Source organism: Rattus rattus, chromosome 2 (assembly GCF_011064425.1).
Source record: "Rattus rattus isolate New Zealand chromosome 2, Rrattus_CSIRO_v1, whole genome shotgun sequence".
Lineage (NCBI taxonomy): Eukaryota > Metazoa > Chordata > Mammalia > Rodentia > Muridae > Rattus > Rattus rattus.
In genome coordinates, this window is record NC_046155.1 from 34183140 (window position 1) to 34202177 (window position 19038).

Genomic DNA, 19038 nt, shown 5'->3' on the forward strand with positions numbered 1-19038 from the left:
GAATGAATGAATGAATGAATGAATGAATGGAAAAGCACATGATATGGTGGAGATGAAAGTTTATTATAGATATGTGGGAGAGCATATCCAGAGGCAGGGGCATCTGGGAGAATCCAGAGTAGACATGACCCTGAGCCAGGTGAGGAGAGGGGGTGGGGGAAGAAAGGGGAGAGAGGGTGACCAGGTGCAGCAGTCAGGAGACCCAAAGGTGCAAAGAGAGTGGGTAACTAATATGGATGGACTATAGACAGAAGGGCAATTAGGAGAAGGGAAGCTCTAACCCTGGACTGGAGAGTTCAGGGTAGGGAGTGGAGTATGCCAGCCAGGAGGGCTAGGTAAGGACCAAGGGATTGCAGGGAGTCCCCATTGATCTGTTAAATAGGTACCACGCCCATTGTCCGAGATTTGAAATCTAACAAGTATAAATTAGGAAAAGGGTTCCTGGCAGCAATCATTCTAACCTAGGTGCACAATAAAGTTTAAGGTGTGACTAGTTAGAAACTCCTTTAAGCTCTGCCCAAGGGTTATCAGCAACAGTCATGTAGGAGCCTGGCTCTCCCTGTAAGAAGGACTGCACAGAACACATGAAACTCAATAAGGATGACCAAAATGCGAATGCTTTACTCCTCCTTTAAAAGGGGAACTAGAATACCTTTGGGAGGGAATAGGGAGGCAAAGTTTAGAACAGAGGCTGAAGGAACGCCCATTCAGAGCCTGCCCCACATGTGGCCCATACATATACAGCCACCCAATTAGATAAGATGGATGAAGCAAAGAAGTGCAGGCTGACAGGAACAGATGTAGATCTCTCTGAGAGACACAGCCAGAATATGGCAAATACATAGGTGAATGCCAGCAGCAAACTGAACTGAGAACAGGACCCTCATTAAAGGATTCAGAGAAAGAACTGAAAGAGCTTGAAGGAGCTTGAGACCCCACATGAACAACAATGCCAACCAACCAGAGCTTCCAGGGACTAAGCCACTACCCAAAGACTATACATGGACTGACCCTGGGCTCCAACCTCATAGGTAGCAATGAATAGCCTAGTAGGGGCACCAGTGGAAGGGGAAGCCCTGGGTCCTGCCAAGACTGAACCCCCAGTGAATGAGATTGTTGGGGGGAGGGCGGTAAAGGGGGGAGGATGGGGAGGGGACCACCCATATAGAAGGGGAGGGGAGGAGTTAGGGGGATATTGGCCTGGAAACCCGGAAAGGGAATAACAATTGAAATGTAAATAAGAAATACCCAAGTTAATAAAGATGGAGGAAAGAAAAGGACTGTTCAGCTTCTCTCTCCCCCTCCCTCTCTCTCCCTCTCCCTCTTTCCTCTCTTTCTTTCTATCTTTCCCCTCTCTCCCACCTACACATTTCTCTTCTCTTTCTTCCCTACTTGTCCCTGCTGGCCTCTTCCCTTCTTTTTCTCTTTCTCTTTCCTTGATTTCTGTCCTTCTCTGCCCCCCCCACCCCACAGCCACTATTCCCTCCTCTAGGTCCCAAATAAACTTCCTTTTATAGTAAGCCCGTCTTGATGGTTCAGGGGGACACCTTGGAAGGGCCCACCAAGGCCTCCCTCTCACCTCATCACATCATACCACATTTTATAAAGCACAACACACATGACCATGACAGTGGGTTATACAACTAAAAGGACTAGAATATAGTGTGGACTCAGCACAGAAGTCATCGGGCTATAATATACAAGTGGTGTCTCCCTCAAGGATGGGTAACGGCCTAGGGAGGAAAGAGTCTGGACAATCATTCTGGGGACTGTGGGTGATGTCTGCTTCTATAGCAACAGGTGGGTGGAGTCTGCCCCAACAGAAAGCAAAAAGTTACCAGGTTCTGAACAAAATCTACTCCCAAACTTCTGGGTGGGGAAACAGGTGTCCTAGTGATCTGTGGACACAAGGACTTCTGTGCCCCCAACAAGTCTTCTCCTTTACTTCTGGTAAATGCCCTATCTCATGTGATTGTCATATACAACAAATTAGGTACTATTAATATTTTTCATCTTTATTAACTTGGGTATTTCTTATTTACATTTCGATTGTTATTCCCTTTCCCGGTTTCCGGGCCAACATCCCCCTAGCCCCTTCCCCTCCCCTTCGCTATGGGTGTTCCCCTCCCCATCCTCCCCCCATTACCGCCCTCCCCCCAGGTATTATTAATATTAGTGTTGACAACCGTTCTCCTGACGTCTGTATCAAGCAGCCATCTTTAAGTCTAGTTCTCTGGTGTTACACTTCTGATCCTCCTTCTAGTTATATTTTCCTTCCTTTAAATTTGCTTACCCATACTTCCTGCAAAACGTTCAGTTCTGGTTGAGTTCAAAAACAGGAAGCGCAAGGCTCCTGAGGCATCCTTTTCCTTCAACAGGAAGCCAACGAGGCTGGAAGGTTATTTATTTATTTATTTATTTTGCTTTTGGCAAGATAATTTTCTACTTCATATTGGAATTGCATGTGTAGTTGCTTTTTATCAACAGCCCCATGCTTCCTTCGCTCCAGAATCTACAGTCAGCTTAGGTAGCTTTCTGAGGAGCAAATCTGCCTTGACAGTGGAGGAGAACAGGGCAGCTTCCAGCCTGCGACCACTAGTAAGCCTATGTCACTGTTTTTTCTTGAATTGATTCTTCTTTGAAATTGGATTTAGTATCTTTGATAACCTCATTTTTTTTTTCAAGAGTGCTGGATTTTGATATCTGCTTAAATGCTTGACGTGTTTTAATGGAGAGTAGAAAGTTTCTGCTTTTAATTCAGCTGTATTTAAGTTCCCAGGCATTTTCGGAGTCACACAGGCTTTCTGCAATAGACACAAGTAGAATCTCAACCATAGGTGGTCTGAATGAAGAGAACCGTGGCTGAGGTGAGCCCAGGGAAAAGGGCACCTCTTTTTCACTCTGTGGTAGCCCCATACTTTTCATCAGTTAAGAATATAAGCTAGGCAGACATAGTCTTACAAGCTCTTATTTTTTCCTTTGTTTGCATTTTAAAGTTATTTGAAATGCAAAGGTACATTATTTAAAGGTAGCACAAATTGTTAATGCACTCTTAGTTGGACATAGATAATTCTTCTGTAAAGATGCACAGTGCTACCGTAAATATTTAAAAAGTGGCAGAGCACTGGCACCTTTGGGGCCCCCATGGCACTGTGAAGTACTTTTATCTCAGCGGTTCCACGCTGCCCCCAAGTACTCTCTGACCCAGGCGGTCCACGAGCTGTTCCAGCGTGGCACCTTGCCACGCTAGTCTCTAGAGCTAGTTCCGGCACCCGTGGGGCCAAATGGAACTAACCGTAATTTATCTCTGGTTAATACCTCTCCCGGGGGCTCTCTGCTAGCCACGAACTCTCTGGTTCCAGCTACCCAGTAAAATCAGGGCTCTAGAAGTCCAGTATGGGGCTGGCCTATCATGGCTTCCTGTTACGGATTCTGCCCAGCAACCGTCTCCTGGGCAGCAACAACCCGGTGAAATCATGACTCAATAAACTGCAATTTATCAATCAGATTTATATGTTAAATTCTCAGTCCACAATACATCTTCACCATAAACTCACAACCAATTGATAAGGATATAAACCGCCCACCTAGATAAGCTGAATTGACCTATAGAAATCCATCCCTTAAGAAATATTCATGGGGTTGGGGATTTGGCTCAGTGGTAGAGCGCTTGCCTAGGAAGCGCAAGGTCCTGGGTTCGGTCCCCAGCCCCGAAAAAAAGAAAAAAAAAAAAAAGAAATATTCATAACCTGCTTCTATGCAGAGACGCATGGTGTGGGTGGTTTACGTCTACCTCCATGTTGCTTCTCCCTCGTCTTCTGCTTCTCCCTCTCCTTCTAAAACGTCTGTTCCCGCGTCCCTTCCTTCTCATTCAATGACAGGCCTCGTTTCATCTTGTGTCTGCCTTCACCTGCATAATGACATCAACCTGTAGCACAGTGCATTGACAAGTCAGAATCTATCCTGAAACTCCCAAAGCCAGAGAAGCCTGGCTCCATCAGGTGGCGCCAAATGTGTCCACCCGCATCTACTTCTTGCTAGTTTGTTCTTAATCCTCAGCGGTCTTTAAAAAAAAGAAAAGAAAAGAAACTAGATTCATTGAAGACTTTCTTCGTGGTAAAAAAAAAAACAAAAAAACATTAGTACACTAAAAGAAAAACTTAAAAACTAAACATGAGCATAAAGAAGAATTTATATTGCTCTTGTATCATCATCCACAACCAAAATAATCATTTTTTTTTAGGAAATATTTTTTCAATCTTTTTAATCTTTCTGTTAAATGATGCATTAAACTTTCCCTTACTCCTAATTTTAATGACATGAACATCACAATGACATTGCTGTTAAATCCAAAGAGAAAAACCTTGCCATTGTAAGAGAGCAGAGACAGTGCAGGGGGGAGTGAGCTGTACTCTGGGACAGCCTGGGACAGCATAGTGGAAGAGGTAAGAAGGGCCAGGAGACTTAGGGGCTTTGATATTAGTGAGGTGTATGTTAGTAGGGACCAGAGGAGTCTGGAGATTAGCATGGACTTTGATATATAAACATAGGTGTAGCTAACAGAGAGCCAGATGTCCCCTTGGCCAAGGGAAACAGGAGATACTAAAAGTGACTCCTTTTGACAGACAGGAAAAGGAATGCTGTGGAATGCTGTCCATGAGGTTTTATCTCTGCCAGTTCAGCTTGAATGGAGTCAAGACTTTCATCCAAGATCAGGTTAGCCAGTCTGCCCTTTGGGGGTGCTTGGACCTAATAGTTGCCACATAGGAACATCCCACAGTTCATCTCTTTCCACTTGCTTTGTCCATCTTTCCATTTCTTCCATCCGTTTCCTGGTTCCTTTTCTTCTTCCTTCTCTTGTTTTCTTCTTTCCTCTATTACTTCTTTTCTACTCTTCCGGAACAGACTCATTTTGTAGCTAACTCAAATATTTGCTACAAATCAGTCAAAACATTTGTCAAAACCAGTCAGCTTCGAGGTAGGTGGGACAGCAGAATCCCGGCACCATCTGACCTGATTCCCTAGTCCCCGAAGACAGGCACACGCCGAAAAACTGGCTCAGTGACTCTTTCGTTCCTTATTGCTCTGCCTTTAAACAATGCCACTCTATTGGTGGTTCCTGATCTTTTAAGAATTAGCTATTATTTATAGATTCTCTAACACATAGTCTGCCCTAACATACATGCATAGATGCACACACACATGCACACACACAAGCACACATGCATAAATGCACACTTACACATACACCTGCAGCAGGGCATCTGCTGTCCACAGGGTCTTCTTCAGGGAGGCTCTTACTCTTAAACCTTCTCTATTCATTGCTTGAGCTCAGGCAGATCAGCAGGGATACTCTTTCCTACTTAAAGCTAACTACACAGACTTTAATCAAGTGTAAAAGGTGTCTGGGTAGCAATCCCGAGATTAATGTTTGCATGAGTAACTGGAAACTGTTCCCTAGTCATACTGAGATATCAAAAGACCAATCCAAGTTGGGCAAATTGGCTCAAACCTGGCTCTCTAGATGCTAAGGCAGAAGGATTGAGACCCATATTTAACTTATATAGTGAGTTTTTAACCAACCTTGGCTACAAAGCAGGACTGTGTTGCACACACACACACACACACACACACACACACACACACACACACACACACACACACCACACGCACGCACCTCTAACTGAATATTTAATCTACTCAATCCTAAGAATCAAATTTTTATGTCAAAGCTCGCACCCTGTCTTACCACTATGCCCTACGAGGTCTGCATTGCACACCCTTTTGTGAAAGTCTCTCATTTGCCACATATTTGATGTCACTGGGTTTTTAAAAAACCTGTCACTCCATCGTTTTAAGTAGCATGAAAATATTATCTGTACAGTAGGCATTTCTTGCATTAACGTGGGTTGTTAGATTTTTAAACTACCTGTTCACATTATAATTTTCTTAACTAGGACACTTTTAGCCATCCAAACCATTCTTGTCAAATTTGTTGCCATTTTTTATTTTCTGGATTACAGTTTCCCTTTTGGTGTCTTAACCTTATCTAATCTCAATCACTTAGTCGAGCATTATATTCCAATCTAAGTTACGTGGGTGTCAGGCAGTTCCAAAGGAAACTCCAGTTGTCTAAATTCCAAAAGGCAGTTCATGTTCCAAGAAATGAGCACGACTTGGACTACAGGAGGATTTCTGGTGATTAGATAAAGCACAGAATTGCCCAGGAACTTGTGAACCAATTCAATTCCCATCTGTCAAAAGGAGTCATTTCCCTTACCTCTGGCAGAAGGGACATGTGGCTATCCATGGCAACTGTCTATCTATCTATCCTCTTGCTAGCTACTTACTGCTGTCTCTTGCCTCTCTTACTGTGCTGTATCTCACCATCTCCACTTTTCTCTCCCATTTCCCCATTTCCTGAATGCTAGCCATAGGCAATCTACTTTTTTCTCTTTGCTCTGCATTCTTCCAGACTCCCCCCCCCCCACCCCAAATCTCTCTCTCTCTTGTTGTGGTTTGCCCAGAAGTTATCTGTATTCTCATGCTAATTCCACTGCCCCAAGGACAGCTGCCTAGTCACGTACTCAGAACTCAGGTGACTTCAACAGAACCACCTCTCCATTGAATTTGTAAAGTACAGGTGAGGGGCAGGTAAACGATAGAAGGAGGCCTGTCATTGGAGGAGAAGGAAGGATGGGTGGGAGAGAAGTTTGAAGGGAGAGGAAGAGACTAAGGGAGAGAGGAGGAGAGAGGAGACGGAGAGAGGGGAGAAGCCATGGCAGGTGATGTTAAGATTCTGCTCTGTATATTTACAGGTTGTTATCAATGTTCTTAAGGGATGGATGGTACCGGGCTTTGTATGTTTAAGTGGGCAATTATATCTTACCAATTGGGTCAAAGATTATTGTGTTGTGTGTTCTTTTATGTGAGGGTTTGAGTGTAGGAAAGTGTGCGGCTGGGATGTGTTTCCGCCAAGATATCTAGCAGATATCTTGGGACACCGCGGTGCAGAGCTAGCGGGGTAAAAGACACCGATACTTTTTTATTTTTATATTTTTACAACAACACTCTCTCCTACAGGAAAATCTTTAACCACATCATGGAGCGGTGATGTCAACAGTTTCTTTATTGCACATCCTTGCATACAAGTGGGGCTAAACAATCAGTGTGTGAAATTTCTGGAGAAAAATGGGACAATAATTCAGTCCATAACATTCCTGTGTGTTGTCTTGTTTTCCTCGTAGATTGTAGAATCCATGAAGTCAGGGACATTGTGCACTGATACATTGCAAGTGTGTAGAAAGCAACTGCAAAGTGCCTAGCACACTGTACTCATTAAGCATTCATTTACTATATGAATGGATGGTGAATGAATGAATGAATGAACGAATGAATGAATGAATAAAACAAACACTCTTAGTGTTCTATCAGGGACAGAAGTCAATTTTCCCAACTTGAATTTATTTCTAAGTTTCTCTTCTGCTTAGGACTATGGAAAAGTCATTTAGTTGTATCAAGTTCCCAGTCAAAGACTGCCCAACTGCAATCTCAAAATTTACTCTTAAGGAGTTTCTTAGTAGGCTTGAGAAATGGCTTCTTGGCTAAGAGTGCTTGCTGTTGTTACAGAGGACCAGGGTTTTGTTTGTATCTCCCACATTGGGATTACTACCAATTATAATGTCAGTTCCAGAGGAACCAATGCCTTTTTCTGGCCTTCAATGGCACCCACCATACTAAAAATATACACTTTTTTTTAATGTCTAAAAAAAGAACTTACTTAGTCTTCCTTTCTTTTATATGGGAATGCCATGGACTAGATCACACATAATGCATAGAAATTTATTTCTTCACAGTTAACAAGGCTGGGATATAGGATATGGAGGGAGTGCAGCCGTCAAGAGCACTCCTGGCAAGGAATCTCAAGGTGAGAGAGCAAAGAGGTTGAGAGAGAGACAGAAGCAACTACTGTACCAGCAGACCTCCTTCCATGGAAACAGTATTAATTCATTTATTCTTGGTCATTGGCTCCTATGCCTCAACACCCCATCTCCCACCAGACACCTCTTCACTACATTGGCATATGCAAATCAAGTTTCTAACATGAACTTCAGGTGACACATTTGAACCACAGCAAAAAGAAATGATGTCAAGTTTATTTCTGTGTTAATTCAATGTCTATGGTCGTTAACAAAATACCCAAGGCAACCAACTTAAAGGGAGAAAATATTTACCTTGGCTCCTAGCATTAGAGATGGTAACTCATTATAGCAAACACGTTATAGTGGAGAGTACAGGGCAGAGGAAGATCTTGCCACTTGATGACCAGAAAGTAAAGAATAAGACAGGAAGAGTCTCCTATCCCCAAAATCCCTTTTAAATAACTTACTTTTATTTGACGTATGTTGGTGTTTTGATTGTATATTTGTCAGTAGGAGGATGTCAGATCCCTTGGGACAGGAATTAGAGACATTTGTGAGCTGTCATGTAGGTGCCATGTCCTCTTGGAAGAACAGCCAGTGCTCTTAGCTGCTGAGCCATCTCTCCAGCCCCCAAAAATACCTTTTAAAGGCATGTCATCAATGACCTGATTTCCTTCTCTTGGACCCATTAGCACTATCAGCTGGCAACCAAGTCTTTGAGACATGGCCCTGAAGTGGAAACTTCAGGGTTCTATGGAAAGTTGGTGGGATTGTGTTTTACTGGGGCAAACACAGGAAGTTAAAGTGGACACAGATGTGGAACGCTAAGGTAGACTCATGAAAGAAGACACAGAAGAGAAGATGTTCGCTAAAGCAAACATGTGAAAGGACATGTGATGAAGGATTCTTTGCTAACATGCATGTATTGGTCCTCCTTACTTTGCGTAATTGAGCTGCATTTGTAGGGACTCCATGGACTTGGGCTGATTGGAGGCATGTTACATGGAGGATACACGATATTTGAGGATATAAATAGGACTCGAAGGAGTGACAGAGCTTTTCCTGGCATTTGTCCTAGTCTCTCCTGCTCACTTGAGCAGAGGCTGGCACCTGGCTATCTCTGCTAGGTTGAGTCACCACTATTGCTAGCCCGACTAAGGAACTGGACTGCTGGTGTATCTGTGAAGCGTTTGTGAGTGGATCGAGCCACCACTGCTGACCTGTGAACTAAACTGCCGATTTCCAGATGACACAGATGTGAGTTGCTCCAAGGAACCTTTCTAAACAGGTCCACTTCCCCTGTATCCTTTTCTTTTCCACTATCTCTGGTAGGTGGTGGGCTACAAGGGAGGTTAAAACATTTAAGAACTGTTGTTCAAAGTAAGATGTGAAAAAAAGTCAAGTTTCATGGCTCCTTTGGAAGAGACATTTAATAAAACAATAGTTAAGTTCTGGGGAAGAAAATAAAAATGCAAAGCTGGTTTACTGCCTACGCAAATTGTCGAAGTTCACTTGGAAGATCGCTTTAAACATACTAATTTGCCAGTGAGCACAGAAGGAAATAGAGCAGGTAAGACTCCACTTTCATAGATTGACCATGATGTGATCTAGAGAACACATCTGGAAACTCAACCCTTTCCCAGCCAGCATGAATAGGACTGGACTGTCTAACCCCCGCACACATTTAGGTGAACAAGACATCAGTGGGACTGTTTACATAGACCCAAGGAAAAAAGAGGGTCAATTTCTTTAGAAGTCTTGAGAAATGGTTTAAGAACAAACATTTTAATGGGTAAGAAGTATTTTTCATTCACATTCAATATATCAGATGGCTTGTATACTTATGCGTGCATTGTAATAATCTGGAGGGATTATTAACAAGTAACTTTTTCATTGAGGATGGGCCTGAGAACTTTTCTTGCCCATGCTTCCATGGGCTGCTGATGCTACTTAGTTGCTGGCCACAGTGGGGAAAAGCTTTCATCGCACCATGTCCAGCTGAGGTAATTCCTCAAAATGGTTTTCCTCATTCTGAGTCTACCCTTTCAAGCCAGCTGAGACTAGAGCAGCCCAAGGTGTATCTTCCTCAGGAAAAGACAAAATATTTGTAGCAGTCAGAACAATCAGCACTTTCATTGAATGATGTTTTTTCTAAAAACTGAAGTCAGTTGGTTGGTCATCCCTCACTGTCTACTCGTCATCAACCCCATAAAGTCACACTTACCTTGCCACTAGATCAGCTACTGTATCCTCACCATCCCAACACTTCACGGAGACACAGGTCACTGCAATTTCTAAAGGGTAAGTGAGGGCTTTGAGCTCCCAGAATATGCTAACCCTGAGTACGACGTCTCCATGTTCATCTCTCCATCCAGTGCTTTTCTGTAACTTCAACATTTCTATCCAACAGGTTTTATGCAAATTTAAAACCTGAAACCAAGCCCACAGTATTCCTGATTCCTCACTTCATCATTCCCCCCCTCTCTTTCGGTTTTCGGTGTGTGTGTGTGTGTGTGTGTGTGTGTGTGTGTGTGTGTGTGTAGGGGTGTTGGATCAAGTATGCCTAACCACACATGGATGTCAGAGTACAACCCCAAGAACCAAATCTTTTCCTTCCACCATGTTTAAGACAGGATTTCTCTTGTTCTTCTCCACATATGCCAATTTATCTGACCCAGAAGTCCTTGAGGGAAGTGTTTAGTCTCTTGTCTCACAGTAGCAGTTCCAGAAGTGTTGGCCTATGTAGTATTATGTTTAGCTCTACGTAGTCTCTGGAGATCTGAACTTATGCCCTCACATTTGTATGGCAAATACTTTTCCCACTGAGCATCTTCCCAGTCCCTATTTTTAGCATTTTATACACATAAATACATTTTAATACATATATTTCAATCATATATAAAATTTGTAAACAGAACCAGAACTTGTCATTATTGGCTGAATTAAAATGTAGGCTTCTAACTGACATCAGTGTAATTAATAAAACCCAACTAAAAGTAAATGAGTATAAGCGCGGATGTGCTTCTGCCATAGGCAGAAAAACCCACAATAAATAACAAGGCTAGGTAAAACACCTCAGCGGCCTTGGTTGCTCTGGTGACTACTGTTCTATATCATGTCCTTATGTTGAAGGCATCGGAAAACTGGGTTGTTACCTTTCGACCTTTGGGTCTGTATATTCCGTAATTTTTTTTTGTCTTCAAGAATATTATATGGGTCAGAGTTTTACAATACGGGTTGCCTTGCACCACCAGAGATTGTATAGTCCCACAAGATCCATCTGCAGAGAGGCCAGGAAACGAGTGGCTGCACAGGCCAAGTAGCTGGATACCTGAGAACAGGAAGGGTCAATGGTGGCATTCCATTCCAGGGCTGAGGCCTGGAAAGCCCCTGAAGCATTCCTGGTAGGGGTTAGTGTTCAAAGGTTGAAGAACTGGTCCTATGTTCATGGGTGAGGGCAGCGTTACCAATGCTCAAGTGGTCAAGTAGGGTTGGTCATGGGCGCCCATCATGCTAACTCCCCCCTTCTGCCGTGTTTCCAGTTTCACCTTATTGAACAGTGATGTTGACAGTGAGAATAGGCCTTCTCTGTCTTACTTGCCTTCACACTGCCCAGTGTTTCTGGAAACACTTCCACAGACACGGGCAGGCAGAAGTGTGCTTTACTAAGCCACGCAGATTGCCAAGATTAGCCCACACAGGCATAACAAAGGGAAGAGCACGGCCTGCAGTGACAGATGCTACACATCTGGATACGCACATGTTAACTATCGAGCAGCCCCACCGGTGCATCCCAAGAGAGCCAGGAATATCTGGAATGCCTTCCAGGTTAAGGGACTATTTGCCTCAGAAATGTTAGTGATTATGACAGGTCATAGGGGATCAGAGAATTTCGGGCTCTGGAAAAAAGCAAACGTCCAAAACTTTTGGCTACTAATTATACTAGTTACTAGGTGCCAGTCATAATTCTAGAGCATGCCCTCCATGGACTCAGTATTACTCTCAGTTCAAAGCAGGAGACCCTGAAAGCAGGGGCTGAGAGTAATCTCTCCTGGGGAGCAGCATAGAAATGCAGATAGATAAACATCAGCTTGGAGCTGAGTCCATTCTTTGAATGTCTGCATTCAGAATCCCTGCCCAGTCATGCAGTGTGCACTTCTCCTTGAAGGAAAGGTGCTTCACTTGAGCAGATAAAACAGACACAAACCCCTGCTCTGTGAAATAGAAACTCTTTCTTCCCTGGATCATGAGGACGCTAGAGTGAGGATGGATATGTTGGTCTCTATGAGACAGGATGCCATGCACGCGTGCGCTTGCTTGCTTGTGTGTGTGTGTGTGTGTGTGTGTGTGTGTGTGTGTGTGTGTGTGGTGCACACGCTTGGCTCTTTTTTCAACCCTTTTGTCCATAAAAAGTGACATCAATATAACTTTCTGATTTCAATTTCTTTTCTTTGGGGTTGGGGGAGGAGTCAGGCTCTTTTTCAACCCTTTTGTCCATAAAAAGTGACATCAGTGTGACTTTCCGGTTTCAATTTCCCTTTGGAGTCAGCTGCACAGAAACAGGAAAAGAAACCAGCAGCTACTGTTATATATGGGTCTGTAGCATTTCATTAGAAGGCAGAGGAAGAGCTTGCCTGGAGAGTGCCTGCTGCCAGCCCTGGGCTGAGTGCTTTGACACAGCGTGCCAGTGACACAGCAGTTGAGTGTGCTTCCAGAGACACAGACACCGACACCACAAACAGTCTCACAGCAGTCATGAGGTAAGTCTTCACTTTTTCTGGTGGTGTGGGAAATGCAGTCAACCTTGATGACACATGCAAATTCTAAAGAGCCACAGACCCAAGAGAGGCCAGTCCTGTGTTAGTATTTGTATTCCTCTGTCTCTATAGTCACATTGATGTTAGTATTTGTATTCCTCTATCTCTATAGCTGTAAATAAGTCAGAAATCTGCTCAAGTGATCTCCTCCAGCCCAGATCTGCTCGCCTGGTCACTGAGAGCTGAGGTGGGAGACAGATGTCTGCCGTAGCAGGGGCTTCTTGTAAAGATGTGTCAGGGGGAAACGCAAGAGTATTATTGAACGGAAGTATTCCCTTTTTAGATTTCTTTACTCTCAAAGTTGTATTTAGACTACTAACCCCGCTAATCTGGAATTGCCCAATTAAACTCAGAATTGCATCGGGGTTGTTAACTAAACAGCGTAGGAAGAAACTAGCTCCTCTTACTCAATGATGTTATGAAATGTAATGTGGCAAGGGAGTATTTGGAGGACCCGTGCCAAGGCGTCCCCTGAGAAATCACATCACGGATCAGATCTGGTCTGAAGGGAGTTTATTTTTGGAAAGGAGGGGAGTGAGGCCCTGGGGGGAGGGTTAGAGGTAGACAGACAGGAGCAGAGCCATGGGGTCAGAGAAGGGGGGACAGAGAACAAAGAAAGGGAGAGAGGTAGGGAGGAAGGGAGGGAGGGAGAGAGGAGAGAGAGGGAGGGAGAGCAGGAACATGTGAGAACAGAGAGTGATAGAGTGGCAGCTGGCAACCGTTTCTACTCAGCTCACACATGGAGGGAGCATTTGGTGGCAGCAGGTAATAACCTGAGCCATTGCTAGGTCCCTGGGAGGAGCCTACTGGAACTATCTGCCTGTAAGTTAACAACTGCCACTCAGATCTACTTCCTGTCTTGTAACCTGAACCTGGCCCAACCAAAGCATTGGTGGTTTGCAAGGTGTAACCTAACAATTTAACGACAGGGGTTGGAGAGAGTCAATCCAGTTCAGATGCAACCCTTGTCACTTGACGTGGCTTTGCATCTGGCGACCTAACAAGTGAGAACCGGTTAGAATTTACGGATGACCTGCGCATAGCACGGGAGGAATATGTGAGACCCCACAGCGTTCCAGAGGCTTCGGTGCTGGGTTAGTTTCTTTTCTGCTTATTCGCTTATCGAGATGAGACTGAAGGGAATCTTACAGGATGGGAAAATCTCTAAGAGTCACAGGGTACCTGAAAAAAAAAGTTCTCCCTGTCAAGAAAAGGAGCAAGATGCCTATAAAGCCGCCCCTCCAGCCCTGCTTCCTATCCTAGCTGTAAAATAAAAACCTAAGAGAGAAGAATAAATTTCGAAGGGAAATTAAAACAAAAATGAAAAAGTATTAATAATCCATTACCTATGTGAGAAATCACCAGTCTAAGAAGTACACGTGGAGGAGGGGATGGGGACTACACTGTGTTCAGAAATAAAAGTTTGAGACTTTGCTAACAGGTATAATACAATTAATAGGTGAAATATTTCAAAGATGATAAAATGAGCAAAAAAATAAAGAATGATTAAAAATAAGACACAGCAGTTAAAATGAGTAGATACCCAAAATACTTTAATCCTCGTACATATCCTAGCCATGATTTTTTTTTCAAAAAGAATGTTTTCTTACAAAAGCAAGGAAATGGCATCAACCTAGATGTGCAACAACTGATGAATGAATTAAGAATATGTGGTACATACAACAGAATTTTATTCAGCCATTAAGGAAAAAAAAAAAAATTAGCCTCTCCCAAGGATGAGCTACCAAATTTGTTATTCAATACAAAATGTTCAGCCCTAAAACCACATACGTACAAACAACAAAAGGTGGGGTCAGCAAATTATATTTACTAGGTTTGTGCATGCAAAACACACACAAACACACACACACACACACACTACTCAAAGAAAAAGAGGCTATTAATTTGAGGGTGGGGAAAAATAGGAGGGGTTTGAGGGAGAGACAAATGAGCTGAAGGGGAAAGAGACTTGCTTATATTTTAATTAAAAATGTACTTTTAAAAGAAAAAATGAAATCATGCAATTTGCAGCAAAACGGATAGAACTAGAAAAATATCATATTAAGTAAGAAAATCGAGATTGGGAAAAACAAACATTGCCTGTTCTCTCTCATAGGTAAATCTTAGCTTTGCATATATGTATTTGTGCGAATGTGTGCAGATGTCATGAAAGTAGAAGTAGGATCAGGACAAGACAGAAAAGAGACATTAAGAGAGAGGGGGGAGGAGGGGCCAAGAGCCCATGTGATATAAAAATGGAAGTGGGAATACTGGATGTGGGAGGTTCAAGGGAGCCAAAGACCTTCCAAAGCAAAGAGAAGAGCTACCTCACAGAAGCAATCTTTCAAGAAAACCCAACCTCCACCTAGGGTGACCCCTCCTTCTGTTGGTCCTATTGCCTGTAATGGGCAGGCCCTCACTTCCCCATGCAGTAAGTCAGACATGCCCAACACTGAAGAAAGGAACGGAGCCCATGGTCCTTGCTCACGGCCAGGCTAAAACCGTTTAGAAGGAGAACATTTCCTGGGATCTCACTCTTTGCCAGGTGAACAGGCAGTGTGTTTTCAAATTGACTGTTTCTTTCTTTCTCTCTGTCCCACAGTACAGCCAGTAAGGAATCATTGGAGAGCAGTCTACAGCAGCTCAAATGCCACTTCACCTGGAACCTGAGGGCAGAAGAGGAGTCCTTGGATGAGTTTGAGGACAGGGTGTTTAACAAGGATGAGTTCCAGAACAGTGAGTTTAAAGCCACCATGTGCAACCTACTGGCCTATGTTAAGCATTGCAGAGGTCTAAACGAGGCAGCACTGAAATGCTTAGGGGAAGCCGAAGACTTCATCCGGCAACAACATCCTGACCAAATAGAAATCAAAAGTCTGGTCACCTGGGGAAACTATGCTTGGGTTTACTATCACATGGGCCAGCTGTCCAAAGCTCAGGAGTATCTGGACAAGGTGAAACAGGTCTGTAAGAAGTTCTCTAGTCCCTACAGGATTGAGAATCCTGTGCTTGACTGTGAGGAGGGGTGGGCCCGACTAAAGTGTACCAAGAACCAAAATGAGAGAATGAAGGTGTGCTTCGAGAAGGCTCTGGAAAAGGACCCAAAGAACCCAGAATCCACTTCTGGATGGGCCATTGCAAACTACCGTCTGGATGACTGGCCAGCATCCAATGACTATATTGACTCTCTGGAGCAAGCCATTAGCCTGTCTCCTGACAACACGTATGTTAAAGTCCTCTTGGCAATGAAACTTGAGGAGGTGCATGAAAACCGAGCCAAGGAGCTAGTTGAAGAAGCCTTGAAGAAGGACCCAAGTGCAATAGATACAATGCTTGGTGCGGCCAAGTTTTACGTCAAGGTACATGACACAGACAGAGCAATACAGTTGCTTAAAAAGGCTTTGGAATCCATGCCCAACAATGCTTATGTGCATTACTACCTTGGGTGCTGTTACAGGTCAAAAGTCCTTCACATACTGAACACCGAAGAAACCACATCTAATGGAAATAGGGAGAAGTTAGAGGCACTGATACAACCAGCACTGAATCACTTACGGAAAGCGGAGGATATCAAGGAGATGATCGAAAATTCCTGTAGTCACCTCGCCGGCCTTTATGTCACAACAAAGCAGTATGAAGAAGCCGATTATTACTTCCAGAAAGAATTCAACAAGGACCTCCGTCCCCTCCCTAAACAGTTACTCCATCTACGGTATGGCAACTTTCAGTTCTACGAAAGGAAGTGTGAAGACAAAGCCATCTACCACTATATGGAGGGTGTGAAAATAAATCGGGAATCAAAGCCTAAAGGAAAGATGAGAGACAAACTTCGAAAACTTGCTCTAAGGCGGCTTTCTAGAGATGAATCTGATCCTGAGGCCTTGCGCATCTTGGCATTCCTTAGGGAAGATAGAGAAGGCCAGGGAGCTGATAAAGCCTCGGAGGGAGAAGAGGACCCTGGAAACCGGGTCCCTTCAGCATCTTTGGAATGAAAACTAGTGACACAGTGGCAGGTTTACTGCTAGAAGGAAACAGCAAACCCTTACCAAGCTGCCATTCAAAATACTTAACAACTTCATGGACCAAGCATGGACTGTCATTCTGACTAATAGTATTTGTCAGAATTTTGGGGAATTCTGCTGTCAGGTTTTAGCACCTGAATTGCTGGATCATAGGGTGTCTGAGAGAGGGACCAAACGCAGGGAGAGATGTAGGATCTTAGCAAACAGCGTAGGACTCTATTTCTTTAAAATAGTTTCCACAGTAGTAATTCTTTAATCACCCCCCCAAGCTTGCCTGGAGTTTGATGCTGTATTTATGCAAAGCAGGCAAATTCCTCACATGGGTGAGTGTTCCACCGTTGAATTACTTGAGATGTTGCACAGCCCTGTTCTACAATGTCCATCAAAAGGCTGAGGAACCAGGGACTGTGGCTCGGGACTGGGATCCTAGCACTTGGGAACTGAGACAGGAGGATTACAGTAAGCTTGAGGTCAGCCTGAACATGACCTGGAAGGGGTGGTGGTGGTGGGTGATGGGAATTATAAATGTAATATTTAATGACTACATATATTTGCCTTGCTAGTTTGAGTGTAGATATGTCTATATAACCACTATTAAACACACACACAGAGAGAGAGAGAGAGAGAGAGAGAGACAGAGAGACAGAGAGACAGAGAGAGACAGAGAGAGAGAAGGTGGTGATTTTGCTTTATTGAATAAAATTGAGACTAACAAAATAATGTCCAATATTAATTGAGCTCAAAATAGAAATTCAATAGTGAGTCCCAGGTCTAAAAACAAACAAACAACAAAAGCTGTGGGGCCAAATCATTCCTCCAGTTTACCAGCCAGTCCTCAATCTATGGCGTCTCACACACATGAGTTCAACTACTCCATTAGCTCAGAGGCAGACTTCCAGAAGGCAGACGAGGAGACTTCTTAGCCACTCTTTTCTCCTATGACTATGTTGTTGTATGAAAAGAAGGGGGATTCTGTCTCCCATCCTGACAATTCATATAAACGTTTATTTCAAGCGTGTGGAAACTTCACTGGGGATGAAGAGATTGCCGATTTATACTTGCTGATTATAAACTCACAAGGGAAATGTTTATAGTCACTGTTAGGAAGCTTTCCCTGTCAAATGAACACTTACTTTATTCCAAAATGCTACATTGGACCCATATTGCAGATGCCAGGAAGGCAGCTGGCTGGAAGAATAACTTGGACTGAAGCTTAGGTGGAGAGACTTAGAAATGACATGGGTATTGGAGGTCGAGTTGTTTTCTTCCATTAGAAATGTGGCACATGGAGGAATATAAAAAATTCTTTTAACTCTGGAAAAAAACTATAGAAACACCAAAAATTTGACAACTGCCATTTCCTAGGCAGATCTTGAAGGGCCTAAGTGTTGAGGTTGATGTGAATCAACAGAGTCAAGTGGCCCAGCCTAAGAACTGTCAGCTACATTCCGGGATACAAAAATGTTTCTCTACTAGCATTAGCTTGTCTTTATGTATCCATGAACATCTTATTTAGCAATTAAAACATATATGAGTCTCAGATTGTTAAAACTAAACATTCCAACAGCTGTAATAATGGTCTATGATATTTTAAAAATTCAAATATTCTCTATGCATTAAGTCCATTGATGTTTGCCATTTGAATTTCTGGAAAAATAACAACGTTGTTTATAAATAATGCATGATGGAACATTAAGCTATGCTCTGGAATTGTACTGTACCTTCGCTTTTTTAGACTCAAGTGCAGATAATAAAGAGTAACATTACACATCTGTTCTCTTCTGATATTATACCTCTGGTGTACTAGGCAACATTCTGTCTTGACTTAGCCCCTAGGTTGCTTTCCTGTTGTCATGATCAAACACAGACCAAAGCAACTTAGGATTTAAAAGGTTTATTTAGTTTACAAGATACGGTCTGTTGTTGAGGGAAACCAAGACAGGAATTCAAGGTAGGAACCAATCGGAGACCACGGAAGGAGTTTAGGACATGACTTGACCACATCCTTCAGGGAATAGTATTTCCCTCCCTAAGGATATCTGAGGATGGAACAAATTTATGAAAGGGACATTCTCAAGAAGGGAATCTTGGGTACCAGCAAATGTGGGCAGGGACACAGAAATGCCTGAAGTCTTCCTCAATTTATAGAGAATAGTTAAATCAAATGGTGGTCCCAGGTATTTTTCTGAAGTAAAACTGCATAGTTGTGCTTTTAATAACCCTTGTACATGCGGGCCCATTATTAAGGCCTCTGGCTTCAGTGATGAATGCAAACCT

The 19038-nt window shown here is 43.3% G+C and overlaps 2 protein-coding genes across 3 annotated transcripts in view; one reads left to right on the forward strand and one right to left on the reverse strand.

The window, feature by feature from the left end:
* LOC116891105 (interferon-induced protein with tetratricopeptide repeats 1-like) overlaps positions 1-19038 on the reverse strand; it is a 92587-nt gene that overhangs the window by 12269 nt on the left and 61280 nt on the right. The window lies entirely within an intron of this gene.
* Positions 12467-18531, forward strand: Ifit2 (interferon induced protein with tetratricopeptide repeats 2). Its single transcript, XM_032891820.1, has 2 exons — positions 12467-12682; positions 15342-18531. Exons 1-2 carry the CDS (start codon positions 12678-12680, stop codon positions 16729-16731), a joined length of 1395 nt encoding a protein of 464 aa, XP_032747711.1. The 5' UTR covers positions 12467-12677; the 3' UTR covers positions 16732-18531.